A 26,081-nucleotide genomic window follows, 5' to 3' on the forward strand; every position below is an offset into this window, starting at 1 on the left:
TGTTGTTGTTCTTATTTTAATCTCTTCTATGTAAAGCACTTTTAATTACCATTGTGTATGAAATGTGCTATATAAATAAACTTGCCTTGCCTTGCCTTCACTGGTAGTGGTGATCCTGTAGCAAACCTTTGGCAACAATGGACAATTTGCCGCAAGTTTGCAGAAAGTTTGCTGCAAGCCTCATTTGCACGTGAAAACAATCAGTGGCGAATTTGCCAAGAACTCTCGACTTTTGCAAGGGTATGGAAATGTGAATCTCATAATTACAATCAATCAAACATCACCTGGTCAATTGTTGTGTATTGCCAACAGTGTTACAAAAAATCTTGAGTTCTGACAAACTTGCTGCAAACTTCCCACAAATGAGCTTGCTATTTGCAGCAAATGTTTGCAGGAAGCTTGCAATGAAATCCATCCAACAGACTTTTGCAAAGATCTAAATAATCCGATTCAAGCTTGATTTCATCTATCATGTTTACAAGCTTATCGGACCTCAAATGGCCTCTGTGTTACTCCACGTTTCTGAGCATGCATTGCTTGAATGTTTAAAAAAAAGTGGTGAAGAACAGCATGTATTTAACACTTCTTCAGCTGACGTCCTTCCTTCAAATATTTGTTTACACTCTGTGTCATGTATACTTGAACAGACACAAAAACATGCTGTAGCTCTATTTTAACCCTGCAGTGTGCAGAGAACCCATTAATGAAGGGGAGGACATTGTGAAGATTAACCTGTATGATTTATTACAATGCATTATATGAATTAAATCCCTTTTGGCCATGTAAAGGGAGCAATGGAAAGGAGGAGGCGAGAACCGGCTTGACAATGTAAATAATAGTTTAATATAAAACTTAAACAAAAGACAAACACACACATATGACGGACATGTCCGTAAACTATCTCTCTCTCGTCGCACCACCGTCTGTCATCGGCCTTTATCCCTCTCGGAGGCTTAATTTGATGAGAGACCAGGTGTATATGATCACGACCCGGCCCGCCCTCCGCCCTGCCACATTCCTCCCTCGTTCTCTCAGGCTGGGGAGCCCCCGGCCTGACGTACACCCCCTTTCCCTGGGGGAGGGACGTGCTTTAAGCCTAGTCTGCCGGCAGGTCATCCCCATCTACCTGGATGAGGGAAGGGACAAGGGGAGGGAAACAGAAATAATTAAAATGGGGGGTACTTCCTGTAACAGTGTAGTACCCCCCCCCCAAAAAAAAACACTAAAATATAAACTAGAGGGAAAAGGCCAACGCAGAGCGGCAGTGAGAGAGAGAGAGAGAGGAGAGAGAGATGAAAGGAGAAAACAAAAACCTACTCGCCGGTTCTCCGATACACCGTCGCATGGTCCTTGATCACTCCTCCACCCTCTCAGGCGGATGACAGCCGCTTCTCCCCGGGCGGACCAGAGTCAGACTCACGACCCCCGGTGGTCAGAACACCCCTCCGTGTTCTCGGCTACTCGTGGGGACACTCCTCCACCCAGTGACGTGCGGTGATGTCTTAAAGAGGCTAGGCACTGAGTTATGAAAGCCAGATTACCTGATTTATTGTTTAAGCTAATAATACGTAATAACAGTGAACGTTACGCACAAGCGCGGCATATCAAGAAATGTAAAAATCAGGATGTATATCGTGTACTCTCTCTCTATCACACACACACACACACACACACACACACACACACACAAGCGCGTAAACAGTGAACGTTACGCACAAGCGCGGCATATCAAGAAATGTATTTTATATATGTTTTATAAATAATATATATGATTTTGTTAATATATCTTCATTAGATATTATTATACAAAATTCAGTAGTCAAAACACAGAACATATAACAGAACATAAGTTGTTTATTTTTTACAACATTATGTGCTTATTTTTTTATGTGCAATCTTCATCTTTATAACAGAAGATACAATACAACAATCCTTTACCTTTTCATTGTGGTAGGTTATATACAGCTTCCTTTGCTCGTCAAGTGCAAGGTCGATCCGAGATTTTCCAAAGGTTTTCAGTGTAATTTGACACTGGATGAGAGCTGACGACTTTTCATGCTTGGTTAAAGCTGCGGGCAGGTTGTTCAAATCACAATATCCCGCTGAAGTCCAAACAGTCTGACTGGTTGAAAAAAGCAGGCAGGGATAGCAGTACAGCCGCTGATTGTTAGCACAGCCACATAGCCAATCTTTTCTTACATACCAATCAGTTTGAAATGATCGGATAATTTTTGGGCCCTTTTGCTGTACTAGTCCATCTAAGGCTGGCGTAGACCTCCCTCTTGCAATTAACTCATATTTGGAATTAAAATCGAGCTTGGAAAAATCTCTTAATTCCGTGATGACGGCCGGTTCTGTCATTTTGATTTTGAATTTGGCGGGGATTAGGCATGTACGCTAGCTGTGGTGTAATGACGTTAGCTACGCAAATGTCCAGGAATATCTCGATTTTAATTGGTCCATGTCTGATACGTAACGGTGATGATTACGGGCATAACATATTTACGTCAAAAGGCACAGCAGATTTGTGCTTTTTGCCGTACATGTTAAAGAATACAGGATCGAAGTGCGCATGCGCAACATGGGTTTTCCGTGTGTCGTCTGCAATGAATGGACCGTGAAAGCACTGCTTATTCTACCATTTGTTTTTAGTTGATTATGCGTAACTGCTACATTTGTCATCATAACGTCTAAACAATTGAAATAACACACATATTGCATGTATAAATCACAAGAATAAAAAGTAAAAATACAAATACAAGTTTATTATTTAATAAACATTTTATTTTTGAATTTTGGCAGGGTAGGCAGTGCCTAGTTTGCCTACCCAGACCGCACGTCAGTGCCTCCACCCCTGGCAGCGGCCCTACCGCTCCAGGCGGTCGGGGAGTCCAGTCCCCACTCGCCTTGCGGACGGCGGCCGTTCACCGCGTCCAGGCTGTCAGTCTACTCCCTCCCCCGGTGGATGGCAGCGGCGCTCCCCTGGGTGGACTGCAGTGTCGAGGACTCCGCGACGGGCATCCCTCCTCCTTACCGGGCTTCAACACCAGTGTCAATATAAATAATAATTTAATTGGTAAACTCAAAACAAGGACACAAACACACACATGACGGACATGTCCGTAAACTATCTCTCTCTCCCGCACGATCCTCTGCAGTCGACCTTTATCCCTCTCGGAGGCTTGATTAGCCTAATATGGGACCGGGTGTGTAGGATCACGACCCGGCCCCGCCCTCCGCCCAGCCACAGGCCATATTCAAATTGTGATGTCCAGTACTTTAGCTCAGCTATCTCTGAGGAACATATTCAGTATCAGGGCCAATAACAAAGTGCATATGGGCCACAGGTGACGTCAGTCTTATCAGTCACTCGGGACACACACAGTCAAAGAGATTCCTCTTCACTCAAGGGCAAATAAATGTCATCACTCACTGACACATAGTTTGAAATAACTGTAAACAGTCCGTGTGTCTTTCTGCTCTTGAAGCCAGAGCGCACTTCATTCTTATTACGTACACATGCATTTGCTCTCTATTCCTCTGCGCTGTTGGGAATTGTGAACTGCGCGAGACTCGCTGTAAAACATTAAAAAGCCAACCACAGCCCTAAATTCCAGGAGATGTTTGCTAACCCCATGCCTGTGTCGAAGAGAACTACAGGGGCTCAGGGAGATGTGATGAATGGGCCGAAGGAACATGATGAACGTGGCTTCTGGGGTCTGTGTGTGAGTGTGTGTGTATGCGTGAGGACGGCCATTGGGGTTTGGGAAAGAAGGGGTTGGGGGGGGGGGATTTAGGTGAAGCAGGAGGAGGGGAATCTCACACTGAGCTGTGAGAAAAAAGATGAGCAGAGAGTGTTTACTGAGTGATGGAATGAGAGAGAGAGAAGAGGAAGAGACAGGAGAGTCAAGTGCGTGAGAAGAGGGAAAGATTGACAAAGAAGGGAAGAAAATATATACAGCCTCAATGTTTTCAAGTGGATCCTGGAATAAGTTCAGGATTTTAACATGAAGACATTAACTTTAAACACTGTTGAGAGACAATGAGAAAAGTAATAGATAAACAAATGAATTGGACCAGCTTATTCCTTTACAGCATTAAATATAACTGATATGTTTGATTGCTGAATTAAGGCTACTTGAAGAGTTAGTTAATTCTGTCATCATGTCATAACACATACACAGATGATTAGCTGAATGTGCTTTCAATGAAAGTAAATGGGGAAAGATGCAGTCAAAAATGACACAAAAAAGGACCATAAAAGTAGTAAATCTTCTGAAGCCAAATGATAGTTTTGTGCGAGAAAACGGTAGAAGGGTTATTGACAAATATGGTTGACTGAGGTGATAACATTTTAATATAAAATGAATGTTAAGTTCATACATGTTATTTTTGTGTTCAAATTGGTTTTTAATTATTATAAAAAAATATATATTTAAAGCATATATAAATATATATATATAAGGACTTAAATATTGATCTGTTTCTCGTCCACACCTATCATATTACTTCAGAAGACATGGATTTAACCACTGGAGTCGTAAGTTGCCGATTACTTTCATGCTGCCTTTATGTGATTTTTGGCGATTTAACATTCTGGTCACCATTCACTTGCATCATATTGACCTACAGAGCTGATATATGCTTAAAAAAAATCTACGTTTGTGATCAGCTGAAGAAAGAAAGTCATATACATCAGGAATGACATGAGGTTGAGTAAATGATGAAAGGATTTGCATTTTGGGAGAATTATTCCTTTAAATCAAAATATCTATTCATCATAGTGCATTCTTGAGAAGCTCTGTGTGTCTTCTTGACATATTGAAAGGTGTCATGTATACAGAAACTCATATTTGAGGGAAGACAGTGTCCTGAACATTTTAGGAAGGGGATTTGGGTTACACAGCTGCTTTTTTCATGAAATCTCTGCTAGTTACTTTTGGTCACAACCTCCCTTATGTGGTATTCTCCAGAGAAGGTAAAAAGGGTGCTGAGTATGTCTGATTTATAGCCTCATTTAACCTCCCTAACATTACTGTATTCACCATTATTTTACTTTTTATGCAATAAACAATCTGTTATTACATGTTTATTTTCTTGTTATATCATCACTACAGTTATATCTGTCTTTTCTCATTCTGCATCCCCAATCACTCTTTTTATGGCTTTATATTTTATTTCATATTTTATTTTGCATTCTCTATTCCAAAATGTTTAATAATTTTGGATCCATTATTCTATTTTGGTTTAACCTCCAACTGTTCATTAAAACATATCACAGGGGCTTCAAATTATTTTCCTCTAGGATTGGCCCTGCTGGAATTTGGCAGTAAGTTACAGTTTTTTATGTAGCATGGCAGGGGACAGTTTTAAAGCTGTGTAAATATCTTGGCAATATGTGGCAATAAATTCACCTTGCCTGCATAAAATATTTGTAGAGTGTGCCCTGAGATGCACACATCCAAGTTATGAGACTGAAGGTCAGCAGAGTGATTGTATGGAAAACAATAAATAAATAAAATAATTTAATAACTGAATTTAATAAATTCAGTCAAGTGTGTTCAAACTTTTTACTGCTAGTTTATGTGTGACAGAGAGAGAAAAAACAGAGTGAAATAAAAGTGGGGATGACTAACCATGTTTACAGTTTTCACAGATGGAGTTTTGACACTGTCAGATTAATTGAGATAAATTACTATAGTTCCTCTGTTGTCCTGCAAATGGGGAACGCATCAGCAGCTATGTTCAAAACCTGTCACTCCCCTCCCATCCCCTGGAGAAAGTCATCTTATCACAGTTATTCCTTCAATCGCTCTCATGCCAATTGATGACCAAACGTTTTGTTTTATTTACATCTGGAGTAAACCCCTATTTCTAAAGTGTTGCATATGAGTTAACCATCTCAATGTCAACATATTTCGCAGACGAAGCATGTCCTTTTTCTAGTGTGAAACACTGCCACCGTGTGGTGAAATAGCAAATGACACGTCACAAGCAGCGAAATTAAAAATAACACTTCTGAGCCGCCGTATTTTTCCTCAGCCGAGAAAAACAAAACTTCCATAAAATATTGTTTTTGGGGGGTCAATGCCGATCCCCGTGTCCTCAGAACATTTAGCCAGTTCTCATGGCTTTGTCTGACTGTAAAATAGTAGCATATTTACATACTATAGCAACGTGGTTTGCAACTCTTTTTTTTAAAATTGGAGGTTTGTGAAGGAAATCACGTTTCCGAAAAAAAAAGAAGACATCCATATTACGCAAATATATAGGGATTATAGTTTAGAGTAGATAGTAATAATAATTATTATTATTACTATCTACTCTTAAACTATAATCCTTAGATATTTGCGTATGATGAATATGAAAAGAATATACAAAATACTTCTATAATAATAATTATTATTGAAGTATTTTGTATATTCATTTTTATTTGCGCATTACGTGAAAGAAGCGATATGAAACATTGACATCAAGTGTTTAAAATGGATACTACAGTGCAAATTCAAAATATTGGAGAGAGTTGTCTCCCCCGCCCCCTCCCCAGATTCGACGCTCAGGAGGGTTGCCAGGTTGAGGACACGCAACAGGAACGGCCAAACTGACAAGCGACGAGCATTGCACTGTAAGTCGATCAGCTAATGTATACGTTTGCTATGTTTTTATTGTTTGTCAATTATGTAATTGTATGCGTTAATACAGTAAATATATTACACATTGCTCCTTTAACAATGAACAGCAAGCACTTAATTAAATAAATACAGGAAAAGTCCAAAGTATTAGAAATATATAATATATTGTTTAATAAACAAAATTCTAATATATATATATATATATATATATATATATATATATATATATATATATATATATATATATATATATATATATATATATATATACCTTTTAATAATTTTGGTGTGGGGGTTACCATTCTTAACACCCACAATTTAACAAATGATAAACTAAATACGATATTTTTTCCTACTCAAAGCAAATACATTTATTCTTTGTTTAGAGTCTCACAACATCAAAATTAAAGTTTTAAACAATTCAATAAAAAATACTTTTTAAAAGAGATGTTTTACTGTGTATTTTTTATTACTAGTCGTGGTAAACACTCAGTCGTATTAAAAAAAAAAAGTATACCAAAACAACTTAACATTTTATAATATTAGATATTTCAACTAAACGCGTTTGCAAAGCGGAAGTTTCATTGTGAGGTCACATTTACGCATTTTACGTCATGACGGAAGTCCCACAGACATGATCCATTTGTACTCCAAACTGAGCGGAAAACCCGGATCGTCCTTGTGACGTTGTAGTATTATACATGATACAAACTCAGAGACTACTAAAGTCTGAAATAGAGCCACAGCGCTCGAAACCGGAGGTGCTGAGCGCTGGTGCGCGAGCCTGCCTGCCGTTTCGTAGGTTAGCTCGCTGGTTCAGTAACCAGCTGCTTTGACCACGGGCTCAGTGACTAATCTGAAGACAGCCATCGAGGCAGCTCTCCTATATTTCATTTTTACCATCCTCTCGTATTGAGTAAGCATGGCAACTCGGCGACTGACCGATGCCTTCTTATTAATGCGGAACAATGCAATCCAAAACCGGCAGATATTGGCTGAGCAAGTGAGTACATACGACCCCCGTCGTACTCTGAATACACGTAGCAATGCTGCGGTGAGTCTAACGTCAATTGTCCGAATTGATTGTTTTGGCGTTTGTGTGGTACTTGATCTAGCTAGATAACCCTGGCTAGTGATGTTTGTTGATGTACACTGGCGCTGTCAGTGCCTCCAACAAACCTCAACTGTTTTGTTTGCTGTTTGAGCAGCTAGCTATTCATGAAACTGTTTACACACTGCTGCATTTCAATTTACTGTAACAATGGCAATGAAACTACCCGGATATTCATTGCAAAATGTCTTGTGGTGATGATCACGGTCATGCTAGTTTTGACTTTTACGTTATTTACTGTGTCTTATTGCAACGACAGGCTGAGGACTTGTAAATATGTGGTGATTCACAATTAAAGAAATATCAAAGTATCAAAAGTGTGTGTATAGACTTTAAAAACTGGATATGACGCTCAAGTCAATTATGTCTATAATTTGAAGTGAATGTACTACAGCTAAATAGGCAAAACATGCTTTAATCAAAATGAGTTCCTCACGTGTGCATTGTCACTTCAACCTTATAAATATTCACATTATAAGCGTAATTGTTTTTAAATTGCAGAACATTTTTTATCAGAAAATGCCTCAACTTGTATTTTTCCTTTGTGATGGAAAAAGGTTTATTTGACAAAATATTCAAGAAAACACTTGCAAATGTGCATGCTTTTGCATTTATTTAAGATAAAATAGCCTCTAAAATGCCAAGGAAATAAGATTTCCAAGTCACTCTGACAATTGCTAGCAAATTGCTTAACAGACTAAAGCAAACATTTGAGTATTATATTAATTTTACAGTCTTCTATAATTGCTATACACTGAAAACCCTGATAAGTCGACTCTACTCAACTGATTGAGTAAACTCGTTCCCTCAAATTCACTTAACTTGGTGTTCATATAAAATGACTTTAAACTCGCTAGTTGCGATTACACTCAACTCAGATTAGCTTTTTTTAATGTTGTTGTTTCAACTTAATGATTTTAATTGAATTGACTCAGTTAGGTCATACAAAAACAGCTTCAGTAAGGAAGATTTATAACTGATTCTAGGTTAATCATTATATAAACGTAAAATAAAAATATGACTGTACTTTAGTTGCACATGCACAAGGTGAACTGATATTTGTAGTGCTAACAGGGTCCAACCTGATCAAAGTAGACATAGATAATCCTAATAGTGACATCACATGAAACAACTTTTGCAACAAAGCAACATAAGCTACACTAAAAGAGCAAAAACCTCTGAATATTTTACAACAACTATTTAAATGCCCCATATGTTCCCTTTGACTAAGGAGACATCATTAAAATATTCAAGTACAAGACTTTATGGGTATTCCCCATAGCCTCAATTTTTTAACTCAATACTTTGAGCTATTATCACTTAAAATTTTATGTCTATAGTTTTATTATGAAAAACAAGCTCAAGGAACTTGGATATTTGAGTCATAAGCCCAAAACTTGACATTTCAAGCAATGTTTAAATATTAATTTGTATGCATTTACAAACATCATCAATAACTATATGTTTCTATAGTGCTGTGTTTTAATACAGTCTTAAAACCTTAAAGTATTTGTGCGGTACTGATTTCTTTGATGCTCCGTACACTTTGACATAGTTACATTTTTTTTCTATTCTAAAATGAGACTCCAGTGGGCATTATGTTTTGTCTCCAAGTCCTCCATAGATCTTTCCCACAGATAAGCTATGCTTTACATATTTCCTTCTCTTTGATTTTTGTGGGCAGCCTGGTATCCAGCATGGCTTTGAACAGTCCAGTAACTCCATAAACCATAGAAAGTAGATTTATAGGGTATGATTGGGTCTTGACAGACAGCAAACATGTCTGTAAATACAGCATTTTCAGTCGTGGCAACAAAGTTACAAGCACAGACATCAGTGCAGCCATAATGCATGCTTGTTTATTGTTTGGTGTGATGTCTCCATTCTTCACTATCTACTCATGCATGTACATTTTTGCCCCATTTGCATGTCCTGTGTTGTTTCTGCCTTGCAAAATACTGTCAGATTTCTTCTGTTGTGCATTGCTCAAATCTATAGTAGTCAAATCATTGTGTTGTTTTGGGTTAAAATAGATTTTCTTTTTAACATTTTATAGATTCAAAAAGTGCTGGTTTTTTTTTAAACCTTATATTTAGATATTTACAAATTCAAGAATCAGTACATTCATGTAATATGTTCCTACTGTAGCATTGAAAAGTTGTTGAAATTGGGCTAGAATGACAAATATGACATGCCTAGTCGATGCATTGGTGCACACCTAACATATACAGTATATGGAGTATTATGCAATTGAGTAATAGTAACCATTTACCGGTATTTGTTCATGATTTGTCTAGTTCTGCTGTCATGCTGTCAGTTGTTTTGATACTGATCACAACTTTTAATCTTGGGCTGATCACTATTAATCTGCTCTCACTCCTTCTGTCCCACGCCTTCTTTTCTGTCGCTACCCTCATTCGCTGGGATTTCGCTGGGCTCTTCCAATCACATTAGGAGTTTGACGAGGTACTGTCCAAATTATCTGACCTAAGATCATATATACCTGTAGAATTCTGCACAAATTTCTTTCCACACAAAAAGTTTTCTATTTGTTGTGACGGACAAAGAAAAGTGTAATTGAATGTATATGAAGGAGGTTGTATAAATTGTAATGTAACAAAACTCAACAGTGCATGATTTTTGCTGTTCTGTCTTGTATCTTCTATAGCTGGTTGATGATCGTATGGCTCTGGTGTCTGGCATTAGTTTGGATCCAGAGGCTGCTATTGGTGTCTCAAAGAGGCTCCCACCCAAATGGGTGGAGGGAGTGGATGAGGTAAGATTTGATGATTTGTTTTAAGCATTCATAAAAGGAAGAATGGGATACATTGTTAAACTGTGACAATAAAAGGAATGTTCGTAGTTCAAAAAACAAGTTAAGCTCTACCGACAACAACTGAGGCATGTCGGTTTAACAGCTTTTACATGGATTGTAGGTTGGTTAGGTTGACTTTGTTTAGATAAAATCTGTGTGAACTGAATTGCAGAACACTGCCACCATTGGACAAACCTGTAAGTGTTGTTGGGCGTTTGTGCATGTGTGAGCTCCATTTTCCAGATGAAATATCCACTGAGGGACGCTAAAAGCGAGTTGTGAAGCAAGTTTTTTTTTCTTCTTTTTTTATAAATAAAAATATAATGCAAAAATATTTTGCTGACTTAACATTCTTGCGCCACAGGAAAGTAAACATGCTGGAGCTGTTGCAAAAATGTCTGATAGGAGATGGCGCTTGCTAGCGAGTCAGCATAATGTGGCATATCCTAGGGTACCGGAACTCTCGGAAACAACATTGAGTTCCTGTGCAATCATGATGATTATTATGGTGCAATTTTACATTCTTTGCTGGTGCTTTCTGAGTGCTGGATTGTGGAGGATGCAGCAGATTACTTAGATCTGGCATACTTTGTATAAACTGTCCAGAATCATCTCTTATCAATATCTTACAATGCTGAAAGTGCGCTTGACTTCACCGTACGTCTGAGGAATAAGAAGTCTCCTTTTTCCCCCCACAGTCAGCACATTGAGAACTGACATTCAGGAGTTAGTTTTGCATGAATGTACATCTAATTTGCAATCTCAATGTGATAGGAATATATATTGGGATCTTGAATTTAGCTGAGCCTTGATTTCTTCCATCTGGTTGTGAAACCCAGAATGAACAGCGAATCTCTTGTTCCTGCAGATTCAGTATGAAATCACACGTATCCGTCAGAAGATGAAGGATTTAGCCAATCTACACGACAAACACATGAACCGCCCCACACTGGATGACAGCAGTGAGGAGGAACATGCTATAGAGATCACTACACAGGAAATTACACAGGTATAATAACATGCATACAGAAATCATGGTTCAATTCGGTAACATCTGTTAGTAAACCTAAAAGTTTTATATAGACAAGTCAATACTTTTCAGTAATAAATCACTGCACACACTGTACAACCAAACAATTTTCAGCATCTGCAGTGTGTCTATGTGTATGTAGATGTTTCACAGGTGTCAACGGGCCACAACAGGGTTACAGACACAGAGTTATCACTGTATAGAGCAAGAAAAGAGACTATTGACAAATGTGGTCTCCTCATTGGCCCAGAGCCTGCAAGAACTGTCAATCAACTTCAGACACACACAGTCAAGCTACCTGAAACGTAAGTGTATCCACACACATACCAAAGATATCTGAAACCTAGGTGTCCTATTTACAACAATGTTTACTTGCATGCAACACTGACAATATACTTAAAAAATTGTTTATTCTAGAAGTTCTAATCCAGCTTGGGACATATCCCCATTCTGTTTCCCCCATCATTTCCTGTCCTTTTTATACACTCAATGAAAAGTTGCACAAGTAAAAAAATTTAATGATTACATGCATGGTTCTTCCAAAAGTCAAGGATCTTAGAAATACAAGGTGACTTTAACTGTATGCTGAATTCTTTGAATATGAATTCATTTTTTTGCTTTTGATTATAGGCATGAAAAACCGTGAAGAAAGATCTAAGCACTTTTTTGACTCTGGTCCTCTCATGGAGGAAGATGAAGATATTGCAGTATATGACAGAGTAAGGATGTTGGTCAAATGCTACAATACTCATTCTACATATAAACAGATATAAATATTTGGGATGCACAATATAATGGTGACCATGTTGGTATTTGCCAGTAATAGCATTGTTTTTGTTTTTTGTCTGATTTGGACATTTCAAAAGTTCTAATTGTATTTATTTTTTTTCTACTGTTAATTATAATGTTTTGATGCCTGATTTTACTTGAAGCATATAAAGTTCTAGAGTGACGCTCCATTTGAAGGCTGTGTTTTTTTAACTGTAGATTTTATATTATGAAATATATAAATTAATTACTATAAGTAATTAGGTTTGGAAAAAATGTCTATGTTGCTGCATCCCTAATAGATATCCATTCTAATATATTTTTTTCAGTATACTGTTGCCCTTTGACTTTAAAAAATCATTTTCTTAATTTTTTAGGGATTTACGGATGGCCAGCTTGTTCTAGTTCAGCAGAACACAGTGATGGTTGAAGAGCGGGAGAGAGAAGTTCGACAAATTGTTCAATCCATTTCTGACCTTAATGAGATATTTAGAGATCTTGCTGGCATGGTTGTTGAACAGGTCAGTTAATTTCTTGCACACCAGGTATTATGTAGACAGAAAATTGTAGCAGGTCCCATAAAAACATTTTAGTCATATAAAATGGATTTTAGAATTTTCGAAATAATCTATTTAGAAATTGGGTTCAAATACAAGATAAATATTATACTTTAATTCATTATATTATTTAATATGTACACACTATACACTTTCATATTTTATTCTAAAGTATTTTATATATATATATGAATTGTCTAATATAAATATATATTATAATTTCTTTTTTTTACAATTGAATTCAGAATTTGCATACACCTTTGCCAAAATACATTTAAAATTAAACTTTTTTTCACAATTCTTGACATTTAATGGCAGAAAACATTCCATGTCTTAGGTCTGTTAGGATACTTTATTTTAAGAATGTGAAATGTCAGAATAATAGTTGTTTATTTCAGCTTTCATTTCTTTCATCACATTCCCAGTGGGTTAGAAGTTTACATACAATTTATTAGTATTTGGTAGCATTGCCTTTAAATTGTTTAACTTGGGTCAAACCCAAGTTAAACAATTTAATTAAGCCTTCCACAAGCTTCTCACAATAAGTTGCTGGATTTTGCAATAGTATCCAGCTGCAGACCCGCAGCACCACCAGTTTCAGAACCCCAGCGCCAGAACCTGAAGTGAGGGGCGGAGCTTACGTTCTAAACCGAGTAGCGCCACCTAACGTTTTGGACAGTAGGCTACACCACCAGTTTCAGAACCCCAGCGCCAGAACCTCAAGTGAGGGGCGGAGCTTACGTTCGAAACCGAGTAGCGCCACCTAACGTTTTGGAGAGTACTTTGCTTTTATTACAAAGCGAAACATCATACTTTATCATGTATGTTATAATGATTCTTTAAGGTACAGTACAATAAGCATTTTAAAACATTGATCTTGTGTAATATAATTGTATATAGTTATCCGTTTCATTGTATTATAGAGTTACTTCCTGATCATGATGGTGAAAAAAAATGCTTGAAACTTATGGGCATTTTATATAAAATATACTTTATTTCACAAGAACATGTGCAGCATGCATTTTTCTTTATGTAAAATAAAACATGTCAAAAAACTAAAAAAGAGAAAATTCAGCATAATTTTAAAAGAAACAATAAAAATATATACAACAAATGACCAATTCACCCCTAGGCCCATTTTATCATGACAATCCTGTATAAATTAAACTTAAAATGTATCAAATGAGAATTCACTCTCAGGCCCATTTTGTCCTTACATTCTTGCTAAAATAACTCCATGTCATCCCTGAACACAAAATGAAATAGAAAGGGCTCTCTGGAAGCTTCTGACTGTTCCAGGAGATTGTTGTGGGCCTTTTCCTTGTGGTCTTCATTCATTGAAATGTCTCTACAAGAGATGAAAGCACCACACAATAATCTCACGTAAAAAAACCTCAACTATAAGGTAACATTAACTCACAAACAATGCATATAACAGAGGAACGTGGAACAAACACTTTAACACCTTCACAAGATGTCTTCAAAGCGTCACCGCAAGGCTCATTTACAACACGCAAAAATGTATCGAACCATCCGTAGAATTTTTTTTTTAATACAGTAAAGTATGACAACATATTCAAGCTTCATTAAGATGATAAAGTTATGCACAAATTAAATATTTAGCAGATAAACGCTGAACTTAATATATGCGATAATTTTTCACAACATGATGTCAAAGACGTTACACAACTCACCATGCTCTCCGCCATGCTTGTCTCATTGTCAATAACCCCTCCCCTCACTTCAGGTTCTGGCGCTGGGGTTCTGAAACTGGTGGTGCTGCGGGTCTGCAGCTGGATATGTCTCGGATTTTGGCCCATTCCTCTTGACAGAACTGGTGTATCTGATTCAAGTTTGTAGGCCTCTTTGCTCGCACACGCTTTTTTGATCTGCTCAATGTTCTATCGGATTGAGATCAGGCCTTTGTGATGGCCACTCCAATACCTTGACTTTGTTGTCCTTAAGACATTTTGCCACAACTCTGGAGGTATACTTGGGGTCATTATCAGACCCATTTGCGACTGAGTTTTAACGTCCTGGCTGATGTCTTGAGATGTTGCTTCAATATATCTACTTAAATTTCCTTTCTCATGATGTCATGTATTTCGTGAAGTGCACCAGTCCCTCCTGCAGCAAAGCACCCCCACAACGTGATGCTGCCACCCCCATGCTTCACGGTTGGGATGGTGTTCTTTGGCTTGCAAGCCTCACCCTTTTTCCTCCAAATATAACAATGGTCATTATGGCCAAACAGCAAATGTTTTGTTTCATCAGACCAGAGGACATTTCTCCAAAAAGTAAGATCTTTGTTCCCATGCGCACTTGCAAAGTGTAGTCTGGATTTTTTTATGTCGTTTTTGCCTGTGGTGATATAGGACTTGTTTTACTGTTGATGTAGATACTTGTCTAACTGTTGTCCAGCATCCTATCCAACTATCCTCCAGCATCTTCACTAGGTCCTTGTTGTTGTTCTGGGATTGATTTGCACTTTTCACACATAACTATGTTCATCTGAGTGGTATGATGGCTGCGTGGTCCCATTGTGTATATACGTGCGCACTATTGTTTGTACAGATGAACGTGGTACCTTCAGGTGTTTGGAAATTGCTCCCGAGGAATAACCAGACTTGTGGAGGTCCACAATTATTTTTCTGAGGTCTTGGTCTGATTTCCTTTGATTTTAACATGATGACAAGCAAAGATTGTCAGATTGCAACGAGTTTGAAGTTGGACTTAAAATACATCCACAGGTACACCTCCAATTGACTCCAATTAGCCTATCAGAAGATAAATGTCTAATTGCCGAAAGGCTTGACATAATTTTCTGGAATTTTCCAAACTGCTTAAAAGCACAGTTAACTTTGTGTATGTAAACCTCTGGCCCACTGGAATTGTGATATAGTCAATTTAAAGTGAATCTGTCTGTAAAATGTCATGCACAAAGTAGAATCCTTAAACGACTTGTCAAAACTATTTGCTTATATTAAATCTGTGGAGTGGTTAAAAATGAGTTTTAATGACTTCAACCTAAGTGTACAGTTGAAGACAAAATTATTAGCCCCCTATGAAATATTTAGTTATTTTTCAAATAATTCCCAAGTGCTGTTTAATGGAGATAATTTTTTTCAACATAGCATTTCTAAACATAATAGTTTTTTTAGGCAATTTAGAGTGTTTATAATACAAATAGAAACAAAATTATAACCAAGAATAAAAAAATCTACAGGTCAAAATTATTAGCCCTCTGATGTTAATAGTCAATAGTGTATCTCTTTTGTATGATAACAGCCTTTATTCGTTTGTTGTAGTTCTCAGCAAGTGTTTCTTCTCATGAGTCGCAGCCCATTCCTCCTTAGCAAATCTCTCAAGCTCCTCCAGATTTGTTGGTCTCCTGGCATGGACTCTAGTCTTCAGTGTGGCCCACAGATTTTCTATGGGATTCAAGTCTGGGTATTGTGGAGGTCAATGACGTTTACTTTGCTCATTTGGAGGTAGATCTTCACCAGAAGTGAGGTATGCTTTGGGTCGTTATCATGCTGGAAGACGAAATGTCGACCCAAACCAAGTTTTGTTGCAGATTTCCTGAGTTTGTCTTTCAAAATCCTCCTCTTTCATGATTCCTTCGACCCTGATGAGATTCCCAGTTCCAGACGCACTGAAACATCCCCAAAGCATTATACTCCCACTGCCATGTTTCACTTTGGGAACGGTGATCTTTGGGTTGAGCCCCTCTCCCTTCTTTCTCCAAACATAGGCAACATCTCTATGGCCAAAGAGCTCTAGTTTTGTCTCATCTGACCGAAGGACACATTTCCAGTATGCATAATTTTTCTCTAGGCTGTCCTTGGCAAACTTCAGTCTAGCTTGGAGGAGTCTCTTCTTCAGAAGTGGAGTTTTTCTTGGTCTGCAACCTCGCAGTCCATTCCTGTGCAGGGCTCTAGTGACTGTCTTCGTTGAGACATTAATCCCAGACTTAGCTAAATAATTCACTAGTGTCTTGGCAGTTGCTCTTGGGTCTTTAGAAACATCTCTCACCAGTTTTCTTTCCAAGGTTTTTGAAATATTTTGCTTCCTGTCTCTGCCAGTCTTGTTCTCCACTGTGTGGGTCTCTTCAAACTTCTTAATAATACTTCTCACGGCAGTTCTTGATACCTGAAAAACGTGTATATCCTTCTCCTGCATTGTGAGCATTCAAAATAAATTCTCACATCTAAACAAATTTCTTCTTTGCCATGATTACAGATTTATATTACTTCACTAGTTGTTTTGCAAGATATTAGTCCTCAGTTTAAAGTGTAACTTAAAGGCTTGGGGGATTAATGAGGTTAATTAGGCGAGTCATTGGATAACAGTGGTTGGTTCCATAGCCAATCAAACAGAGGGCCTAATAATATTGACCTTAGCAGTTTTTACATTTAAAAAAAAATAATTATTGTCCATCCATCCATCCATCTTCAACCGCTTATCCGAAGTCGGATCGCGGGGGCAGCTGCTCCAGCAGGGGCCCCAAACTTCCCTATCGAGCCACATTAACCAGCTCTGACTGGGCGACCCGAGCGTTCCCAGGCCAGTGTGGAGATGTAATCTCTCCACCTAGTCCTGGGTCTTCCCGAGGCCTCCTCCCAGCTGGGCGTGCCTGAAACACCTCCCTAGGGAGGCTGGCCAGGGGCATCCTTACCAGATGCCCAAACCACCTCAACTGACTCCTTTCAGCGCCAAAGGAGCAGCGGCTCTACTCCGAGCTCCTCACGGATGACTGAGCTCCTCACCCTATCTCTAAGGGAGAAGCCCGCCACCCTTCTGAGGAAGCCCATTTAGGCCGCTTGTACTCGCTGACCTAGTTCTTTCGGTCATGACCCAACCTTCATGACCATAGGTGAGGGTAGGAGCGAAAATTGACCGGTAGATCGAGAGCTTTGCCTTTCGGCTCAGCTCTCTTTTAAGTGACTAACGGTCGCGATAGAGCGAGTGCAATACCGCCCCTGCTGCCCGATTCTCCGGCCAACCTCCGCTCCATTGTCCCTCACTCGTGAACAAGACCCGAGGTACTTGAACTCCTTCACTTGGGGCAAAACCTCATTCCCTACCTGTAGTACGCACTCCATCGGTTTCCTGCTGAGAACCATGGCCTCAGATTTAGAGGTGCTAATCCTCATCCCAGCTGCTTCACACTTTCGACTGCCAAGCGATCCAGTGAGAGCTGAAGGTCCACGGACCGATGATGACATGAAGACAACATCATCTGCAAAAAGCAGCGATGAGATCCCCAGCCCACCGAACCGCACACCTTCCCCACCCGACTACGCCTCGATATCCTGTCCATGAATATCACAAACAGGATTGGTGACAAAGCGCAGCCTTGGCGGAGACCAACCCCACATGGAATGAACTTCGACTTTGTGCGAGGACCGGACACAGCCCTACGCTTTGGGCGTACAGGGATTGGATAAGCCCTAAGAAGGGACCCCCCACCCCGTACTCCGCAGCACCTCCCACAGTCTCTCCGGGGGACCCGGTCATACGCCTTCTCCAGATCCACAAAACACATGTAGGCCGGATGGGCATACTCCCAGGCCCCCTCCAGGATCCTTGCGAGAGTAAAGATCTGGTCCGTCGTTCCACGACCAGGGCGAAAACCGCATTGTTCCTCTTCAATCTGAGGTTCGACAATCGGCCGAACCCTCCTCTCCAGCACCTTGGAGTAAACTTTACCAGGGAGGCTGAGAAGTGTGATACCCTGTAGTTGGCACACACTCTCTGATCCCCCTTTTTGAAGGGAACCACCACCCCGTTCTGCCACTCCTTAGGTACTGTCCCAGATTTCCACGCCAATGTTGAAGAGCGTGTCATCCATGACACCCCCTCCACATCCAGAGCTTTCAGCATTTCTGGTGGGATCTCATCAATTCCGGGGCTTTGCCACTCGCGGAGTTGTTTGACTACCTCAGTGACCTCCCCAGGGAAATAGAATCTGATCCCCCATCATCCTCCGGCTCTGCCTCTACCATAGAGGCGTGTTGGGATTTAGGAGTTCTTCAAAGTGTTCCTTCCACGCCCAATAACCTCCTCGGTTGAGGTCAACAGCGTCCCATCTTTGCTGTATACAGCTTGAATAGTTCCCGTTTCCCCCTCCTAAGGTGGCGGGCGGTTTTCCAGAAGCACTTTGGTGCGGACCGAAAGTCCTTCTCCATGGCTTCTCCGAACTTTTCCCACACCCACTGCTTTGCCTCCCTCACGGCCGAGGCCGCAGCACTTCGGGCCCTGCCGGTACCTTGCAACTGCCTCCGGAGACCTCGGGACAACAAATCCGGAAGGCCTCTTTCTTCAGTCGGACGGCTTCCCTGACCACCAGTGTCCACCACGGTGTTCGAGGGTTACCACCCCTTGCGGCACCTAAAACCTTGAGGCCGCAGCTCTCCACAGCGGCCGGCAATGGAAGCTTTGAACATTGCCCACTCCGGTTCAATGTCCCCAACCTCCGCGGGGATGCCTGAAAAGCTCCGCCCGGAGGTGTGAGTTGAAGATCTCACGGACAGGGACCTCCTCCAAGCGTTCCCAGTTCACCGCACTACTGCGCTTGGGCTTCCCAGGTCTGTCAGAGTCTTTCCCCACCCCTGACCCAACTCACCACCAGATGGTGATCGGTTGACAGCTCTGCCCCTCTCTTTACCGAGTGTCCAAAACATATGGCCTCAGATCCGGCGACACGATTACAAAATCGATCATCGACCTTCGGCCTAGGGTGCTCTGGTACCACGTACACTTATGAGCATCCTTATGTTCGAACATGGTGTTTGTTATAGATAATCCATGACTAGCACAGAAATCTAATAACAAACATCCACTTGAGTTCAGATCAGGGAGGCCGTTCCTCCCAATCACGCCTTTCCAGGTGTCCCTGTCATTTCCCGTGTGCGTTGAAGTCACCCAGCATCACTATGGAGTCCCCTACTGGGGCCCTATTCAGGACTCCATTCAGGGTCTCCAAGAAGGCAGAATACTCTGAACTGCTGTTAGGTGCATATGCACAGACAACAGTCAGGTTTTCCCCACAACCCGTAGGCATAGGGAGGCTGACCCTCTCATCCACGGGGTAAACTCCAGCGTAGTGGCTCAGCCGGGGACTCGTGAGTATCCCCACACCGCCCGTCGCCTCACACCCTGGGAAACTCCAGAGAAGAATAGAGTCCATCCCTATCCAGGAGTACGGATCCAGAGCCAAAACTGTGCGTCGATGTAAGCCCCACCAGATCCAACTGGTAGCGCTCCACCTCCCTCACTAGTTCCGGCTCCTTCCCCCCCAGTGAGGTGACATTCCACGTCCCCAGAGCAAGCCTTTGCTGCCCGGGTCTGGTCCGTCGAGGCCCACGGCCTTCACTGCCGCCCATATGGCAGCGCACCCGACTCCTGCGGTTCCTCCAATGGGTGGTGGGCCCAAGGGATGATAATTATTGTATTCCAGGCAAATTGAAATAAATAAGGCTTTCTCCAGAGGAAAAATATAATAAGAAATACTGTGTTAAAATCCCCTTGTTCTGTTAAACATCGCTTGGGAAATATTTGAAAAAGAATTGACATTTCATAGGGGGGGCTAATAATTTTGTCTTCGTGTGTGTGTGTGTGTGTCGGTCATATATATACACACACAGTGCATCCGGAAAGTATTCACAGCGCTCCACTTTTTGTTATGTTACAGCCTTATTCCAAAATTTATTACATTCATTATTTTCCTCATCTACAAACAATACCCCATAATGACAACGTGTTTGAAGTTTGTTTGAAATCTTTGCAAATCTATTAAAAATAAAAAATCGCATGTACTTAAGTATTCACAACCTTTGCTCAATACTTTGTTGAAGCACCTTTGGCACCAATTACAGCCTCAAGTCTTTTTGTGTATGATGTTACAAGCTTGGCACACCTATTTTTGGGCGGTTTCTCCCATTCTTCTTTGCAGGACCTCTCAAGCTCCATCCGGTTGGATGGGGAGCGTCGGTGCATAGCCATTTTCAGATCTCTCCAGAGATGTTCAATTGGGCTCTAGCTGGACCACTCAAGGACTTTCACAGATTTGTCCCGTAGCCACTCCTTTGTTATCTTGGCTGTGTGCTTAGGGTCGTTGTCCTGTTGGAACCTTCGCACCAGTCTGAGGTCCAGAGGGATCTGGAGCAGGTTTTCATCAAGAATGTCGCTGTACATTGCTGCATTCATCTTTCCCTCGATCCTGACTAGTCTCCCAGTTCCTGCCGCTGAAAAACATCCCCACAGCATGATGCTGCCAGCACCATGCTTCACTGTAGGGATGGTATTGGCCAGGTGATGAGCGGTGTGCCTGGTTTCCTCCAGACATGACGCTTGACGTTCAGGCCAAAGAGTTCAAACTTTGTTTCATCAGACCAGAGAATTTTGTTTATAATGGTCAGAGTCCTTCATCTGCCTTTTACTGAGGAGTGGCTTCTGTCTTGCCACTCTACCATACAGGCCTGATTGGTGGAGTGCTACAGAGATGGTTGTTCTTCTGGAAGGTTCTCCTCTCTCCACAGAGAAACGCTGGAGCTCTGTCTGAGTGACCATCGGGTTCTTGGTCACCTCCCTGACTAAGGCCCTTCTCCCCAGATCGCTCAGTTTGGCCGGGCAGGCAGCTCTAGGAAGAGTCCTGGTGGTTCCAAACTTCCATTTACAGATGATGGAGGCCACTGTGTTTTTTTGTTTGTTTTTAAGATTTCAAACAAACTTCTTTCACATTGTCATTATGGAGTATTGTTTGTAGAATTTTGAGGAAAATAATTAATTGAATCCATTTTGGAATAAGGCTGTAACATAACAAAATGTGGAAAAAGTGAAGCGCTGTGAATACTTTCCAGATGCACTGTGTGTATATATATATATATATATATATATATATATATATACACACACACACACACACTTTAACACTGTGTTTGTGTTCTTGTACACATAAACATTAAATTTTACAAATAAACTTAAAAAATTGTGTTAATGATTGTTTATATGCACACCTTACAATAGTTTTCTTTATCGACATATAAACATAAAATGACAATGACAAAGTGGTGTTAATGACAATGTAAATTCAATTCAGGGCACAGTCCTGGACAGAATTGACTTCAATGTGGAGCAAGCATGTGTCAAAACAGAGGAGGGGCTTCAGCAGTTGCAAAAGGTAAGGCCCTTGTCCACATAGTGATGTATTAAGCAACATGTTAAATGTTTTAATAGCCGACTTTTACTTTTTCAGGCATAAGTTGTACAATTCATGTCATATTAAAGTCGTAGTGGAAAATATACTCAACTTTTCGTTTTTTTATTTCTCTGTTGTTAGGCTGAACAGTACCAGAAGAAAAACCGCAAGATGCTGGTCATATTAATTCTCTTCGTCATAGTTGTTATTCTAATACTTGTTCTGTTTGGGACAAAGTTTAGTTGAATCATTCCATGACCTATACAAGGAGGGATCTACCTGTATGTATGTATGTATGTATGTATGAGAGAAAACAAATGTATTTCTATGTGTGTTGGAATGAGTGTGCACATGATGACTTTTGGACCATTGTTTGAGGGCTGGATATTTGTCGAATGGAAGCTGCTGTTGTTTTTGAATACTACACAACCAAATTAAACTGAAGAGGAATGCCTTCTGGAGGCCACAAAATCTCATGTGTTAAAACTGTTTGTAGGAGTATAAGGACGGGCAAGGAGGAGGCGGGAACCGGCTGAACAGTAAACATAAACTTTAAGGGTAATCTTAAAACCACTTAAATAAACGTGCGGCACGGGCGTGTGCGTCTCTCTCTCGAACCGGTGTCTCTGGCTGCCCTTTATCTCGCTCTCCCTCTGATCAGCTGTTTCAGCGCCATCTGTGCTCTATCATGGCCCGGCCACGCCCTCCTCCTCCTCCTCCTCACACTGTTTAAAAGGCAGTGCAGGAAATTGCCTTTAGTTAGAGGAAGTGGTCACTGCTCCGGTTGCTTTTAGTTATCTTCCAAGGGACATTTTCTTAATTTGTCCTGCACAAGCACAGCATTTTGACAGGAGCATGATTGCAAGATGTCAGCCTGTTAATCTCAAACTCCCTTGTAAATGGAAAGAATATGTGACAAGATTGAGGTATCCTTAGAAGGCTGAAATTGTGTCTGTATCTCTCCTTTAGATGATCAAATCAACTTGGGTGAATCTCACAAAACCAGTCAAGAAAAATATCTGGGTCGTATTTCACCCATAAAATTAAAAGAAAGAAATAAGAAATTATATTAGAAAAAAAAAACTGAAGAAATTTTAAATATTAAAGATTGTAAGACTATTAAGTTCGTATGCATTGCAATGTAAACAAATAAGTTTAATGGTTCCACCATTTCTCATTACCATAATGCAAAAAGTCTCATTCATATTAGTATAATGCACAAAAAAAAAACTCATTATGTGAAATAAAATTAAACCAAATTCTACAAATAATTAAAAATGTATTAAAAATAAAAATATGCATTTTAATGATATATTTAGATTTTTTTTATTTAAACAAAGTAGTCATGCATCATGGCAATATTTGATGTAATGCCTTTTAATTACGTTGATTAAATAAAAAATATTGTAGTACAGTAATATTTACTGTATTGTAGTGAAAATTAAAAATCAACATTAAAAATGATTTGAATTACCAAAAAGCTTGTAAAACACCCAGACACATCACGGTTATGAGAATGTCACAATGTAAAATTGTCCTAAAAATAAGATTTATTTTCTTCTTGCAGTTTTAAATACATTTTATTCTCTTTATTTTGGAGTGAAATGTGACATGTTTTTGAGAGATTCACCAACTTTCTTCCTCTGCCTGGCCTGTAGTAGCTCACTAGAGTTAAATAAGAGGTTATGAGCAACCTTTGAACCGAACCTTGCTTTTAGGCTAAGTTTTGCTTGTGTGCCCAAGATGAAATCCAAGTATTTTCCCCCACCTCAAACTCTTCGAATTTTCACTTTGTGTTTATGTGTGTGCAAACTCCTCGCCCTTGTTTTGTAAGAGATGCATTGACACTCCATTAAACCATGTAGGAAGTTAAGATCAAAGAATGAGAAACACTTTTCATGGTCGTTCTGCTATTTCAAATCCTTTTAAATCTGTTTAATTTTATTTTTATGGTAAAAAGTATATGGTTGGATTTACATGTATTGAATGAATTAAATGTTATATTGTCCTTTAACAGGCATCCAAAACTGACTGTTATTTCCTCTGCTGATGTGAGTGGAGGCTTGTATGCACCATTATGTGTTTGTCTACATTGTAATAGCAGTGTTGTCATAATATCAGTATCACTTCAGTGATGACTTTGATACAAGGAGTGATTTAGCAAGACTTATTTTGCTCCACTCCGTTTCTTGCCTTAAGGAGTGGACGCTTGTGTGCTAAACTTGGATGATGATGTAAAATTTCTGTTTTTAAAAGTTAGCTTGTCCACTTTAAATGACTGCTGTTGTCACTACAATATCTGTCAGTCTGACCTTTGATCTTAAACTGAACTTTGAGTCCGGAGCTCAGTTATGTCTCCTGAATTACAGTGCAACTACTGTTTCTTGGACAAGATGAAATTATTTATTTTAGATGCAAATATGTGTACAAAGTATATAGAGTTCTATTGATGTCCTTTGGTAGCATTGTCCAACGTTAATTGTCCATTGACAATTTATTTTTTTTTTTCTCGTTTTTCTGTCCTTTCAAAAATATATTCCCTTTTGGCTTTTATTGGTGAAAGCTAATTGCACCATTACTGTATGATGAAGAAAAATATGAAGTCGACTGTTCTTTTATAAATACAGAGGAAATAAATTGAGATTTTAGAAGGGGAGACATGATGGTAAATGGAAAGTAAAAATAGCAGCACATCCAAGGCTTAAACCCATTTCATATGGTTATCTTCATATGTTTTTGTCTGTTTTTTTCCGTGATACCAGGTGTGAATTGCATAATGTTCTTGCATTATGGTACTACTGTATGCCATCTGAACCTTGAACTTCTGTAAAGGTTAAACAGATTTTTAATCAAATAAAAACCAATTTAAAGATGTGTCTTATGTGAATTTTTATATGGAGGGTCTTGAGGTGCCCTTTAGCAAACTTTCTTCACTAACAAAAAATCAACATGGCAATGCCATGTCAATACCATGGAGTATGAACATAGGTCATGGTATAACCATCTGATGCCATAACAGTACCAGGCAGTGTTGGAGAGGTACTTGCAGGGCTGTTGTTAAAGGGATAGTTCAACCAAAAATGAAAATTCTCACATCATATACTCTATATTTCTTCTGAACACAGACAAAGAATTTTAGAAGAATATCTCAGCGCCATTGGTCCAATCAATGTAAGTGAATGGTAGCCAGAATTTTGAAACTCCAAAAAGGGCACAAAGGCAGCATGAAAGTAAATAATACAACTCCAGTGGTTAAATGGAGTGGTGGTGGTGTAGTGGCCTAAGCACCATAACTGGTAATCTGATAATCAGAAGGTCGCTGGTTCAAGCCCCACAGCCACCACCATTGTGTCCTTGAGCAAGGCACTTAACTCCAGGTTGCTCCGGGGGATTGTCCCTGTAATAAGGGCTCTGTAAGTCGCTTTGGATAAAAGCGTCTGCCAAATGCATAAATGTAAATGTAAATCCATGTCTTCAGAAGCAATATGCTAGGTGTGGGTGAGAAACAGATCAATATTTAAGACCCTTTTTACTATAAATTCAAAACAGAAGAACGTGAAAGTAGAGATTTACAGTAAAAAAAAAAAAAAAAAACTGTAAATAATGTGGGTGTTTCCCACTTCTGAAGACATTGATTTAACCACTGGAGTCTTATAGATTACTTTTATGCCACCTTTATGTGCTTTTAGGAGCTTCAAAGTTCTGGACAACATTCACTTGTATTGTATGGACCTATAGAGCTGAGATATTCTTTCAAAAATCTTTCTGTGTTCTCTGCTGAAGAAAGAAAGTAATACATATTTGGGATGTCATGAGGGTGGGTGAGTGAGAGCATTTTCATTTTTGGGTGAACTATCACTATAGTCAATCCATGTCTACTGAAGCTATCTAAGCCGTTTTGCGTGACAACAGACCAAAATGTAACTCCTGTTTCACTGTACATCTTGTCAATGCAGTCTGTGGACA

The 26,081-nt window shown here is 39.7% G+C and overlaps 1 protein-coding gene across 2 annotated transcripts; it reads left to right on the forward strand.

The window, feature by feature from the left end:
• Window positions 1-7,256: 7,256 nt before the first annotated feature.
• Window positions 7,257-24,983, forward strand: LOC127654468 (syntaxin-16-like). Of its 2 annotated transcripts, none has more exons than XM_052141688.1 (8): window positions 7,257-7,686; window positions 10,412-10,519; window positions 11,427-11,567; window positions 11,731-11,893; window positions 12,219-12,307; window positions 12,734-12,877; window positions 22,017-22,097; window positions 22,257-24,983. In XM_052141688.1, exons 1-8 carry the CDS (start codon window positions 7,555-7,557, stop codon window positions 22,359-22,361), a joined length of 963 nt encoding a protein of 320 aa, XP_051997648.1. In that variant the 5' UTR covers window positions 7,257-7,554; the 3' UTR covers window positions 22,362-24,983. The 2 variants fall into 2 exon arrangements, with proteins under 2 accessions (XP_051997648.1, XP_051997649.1); XM_052141689.1 differs by having other exon boundaries at window positions 7,257-7,635.
• Window positions 24,984-26,081: the final 1,098 nt, after the last annotated feature.

The sequence above is a fragment of the Xyrauchen texanus genome, chromosome 13 (genome assembly GCF_025860055.1).
Source record: "Xyrauchen texanus isolate HMW12.3.18 chromosome 13, RBS_HiC_50CHRs, whole genome shotgun sequence".
NCBI classification, from domain to species: domain Eukaryota; kingdom Metazoa; phylum Chordata; class Actinopteri; order Cypriniformes; family Catostomidae; genus Xyrauchen; species Xyrauchen texanus.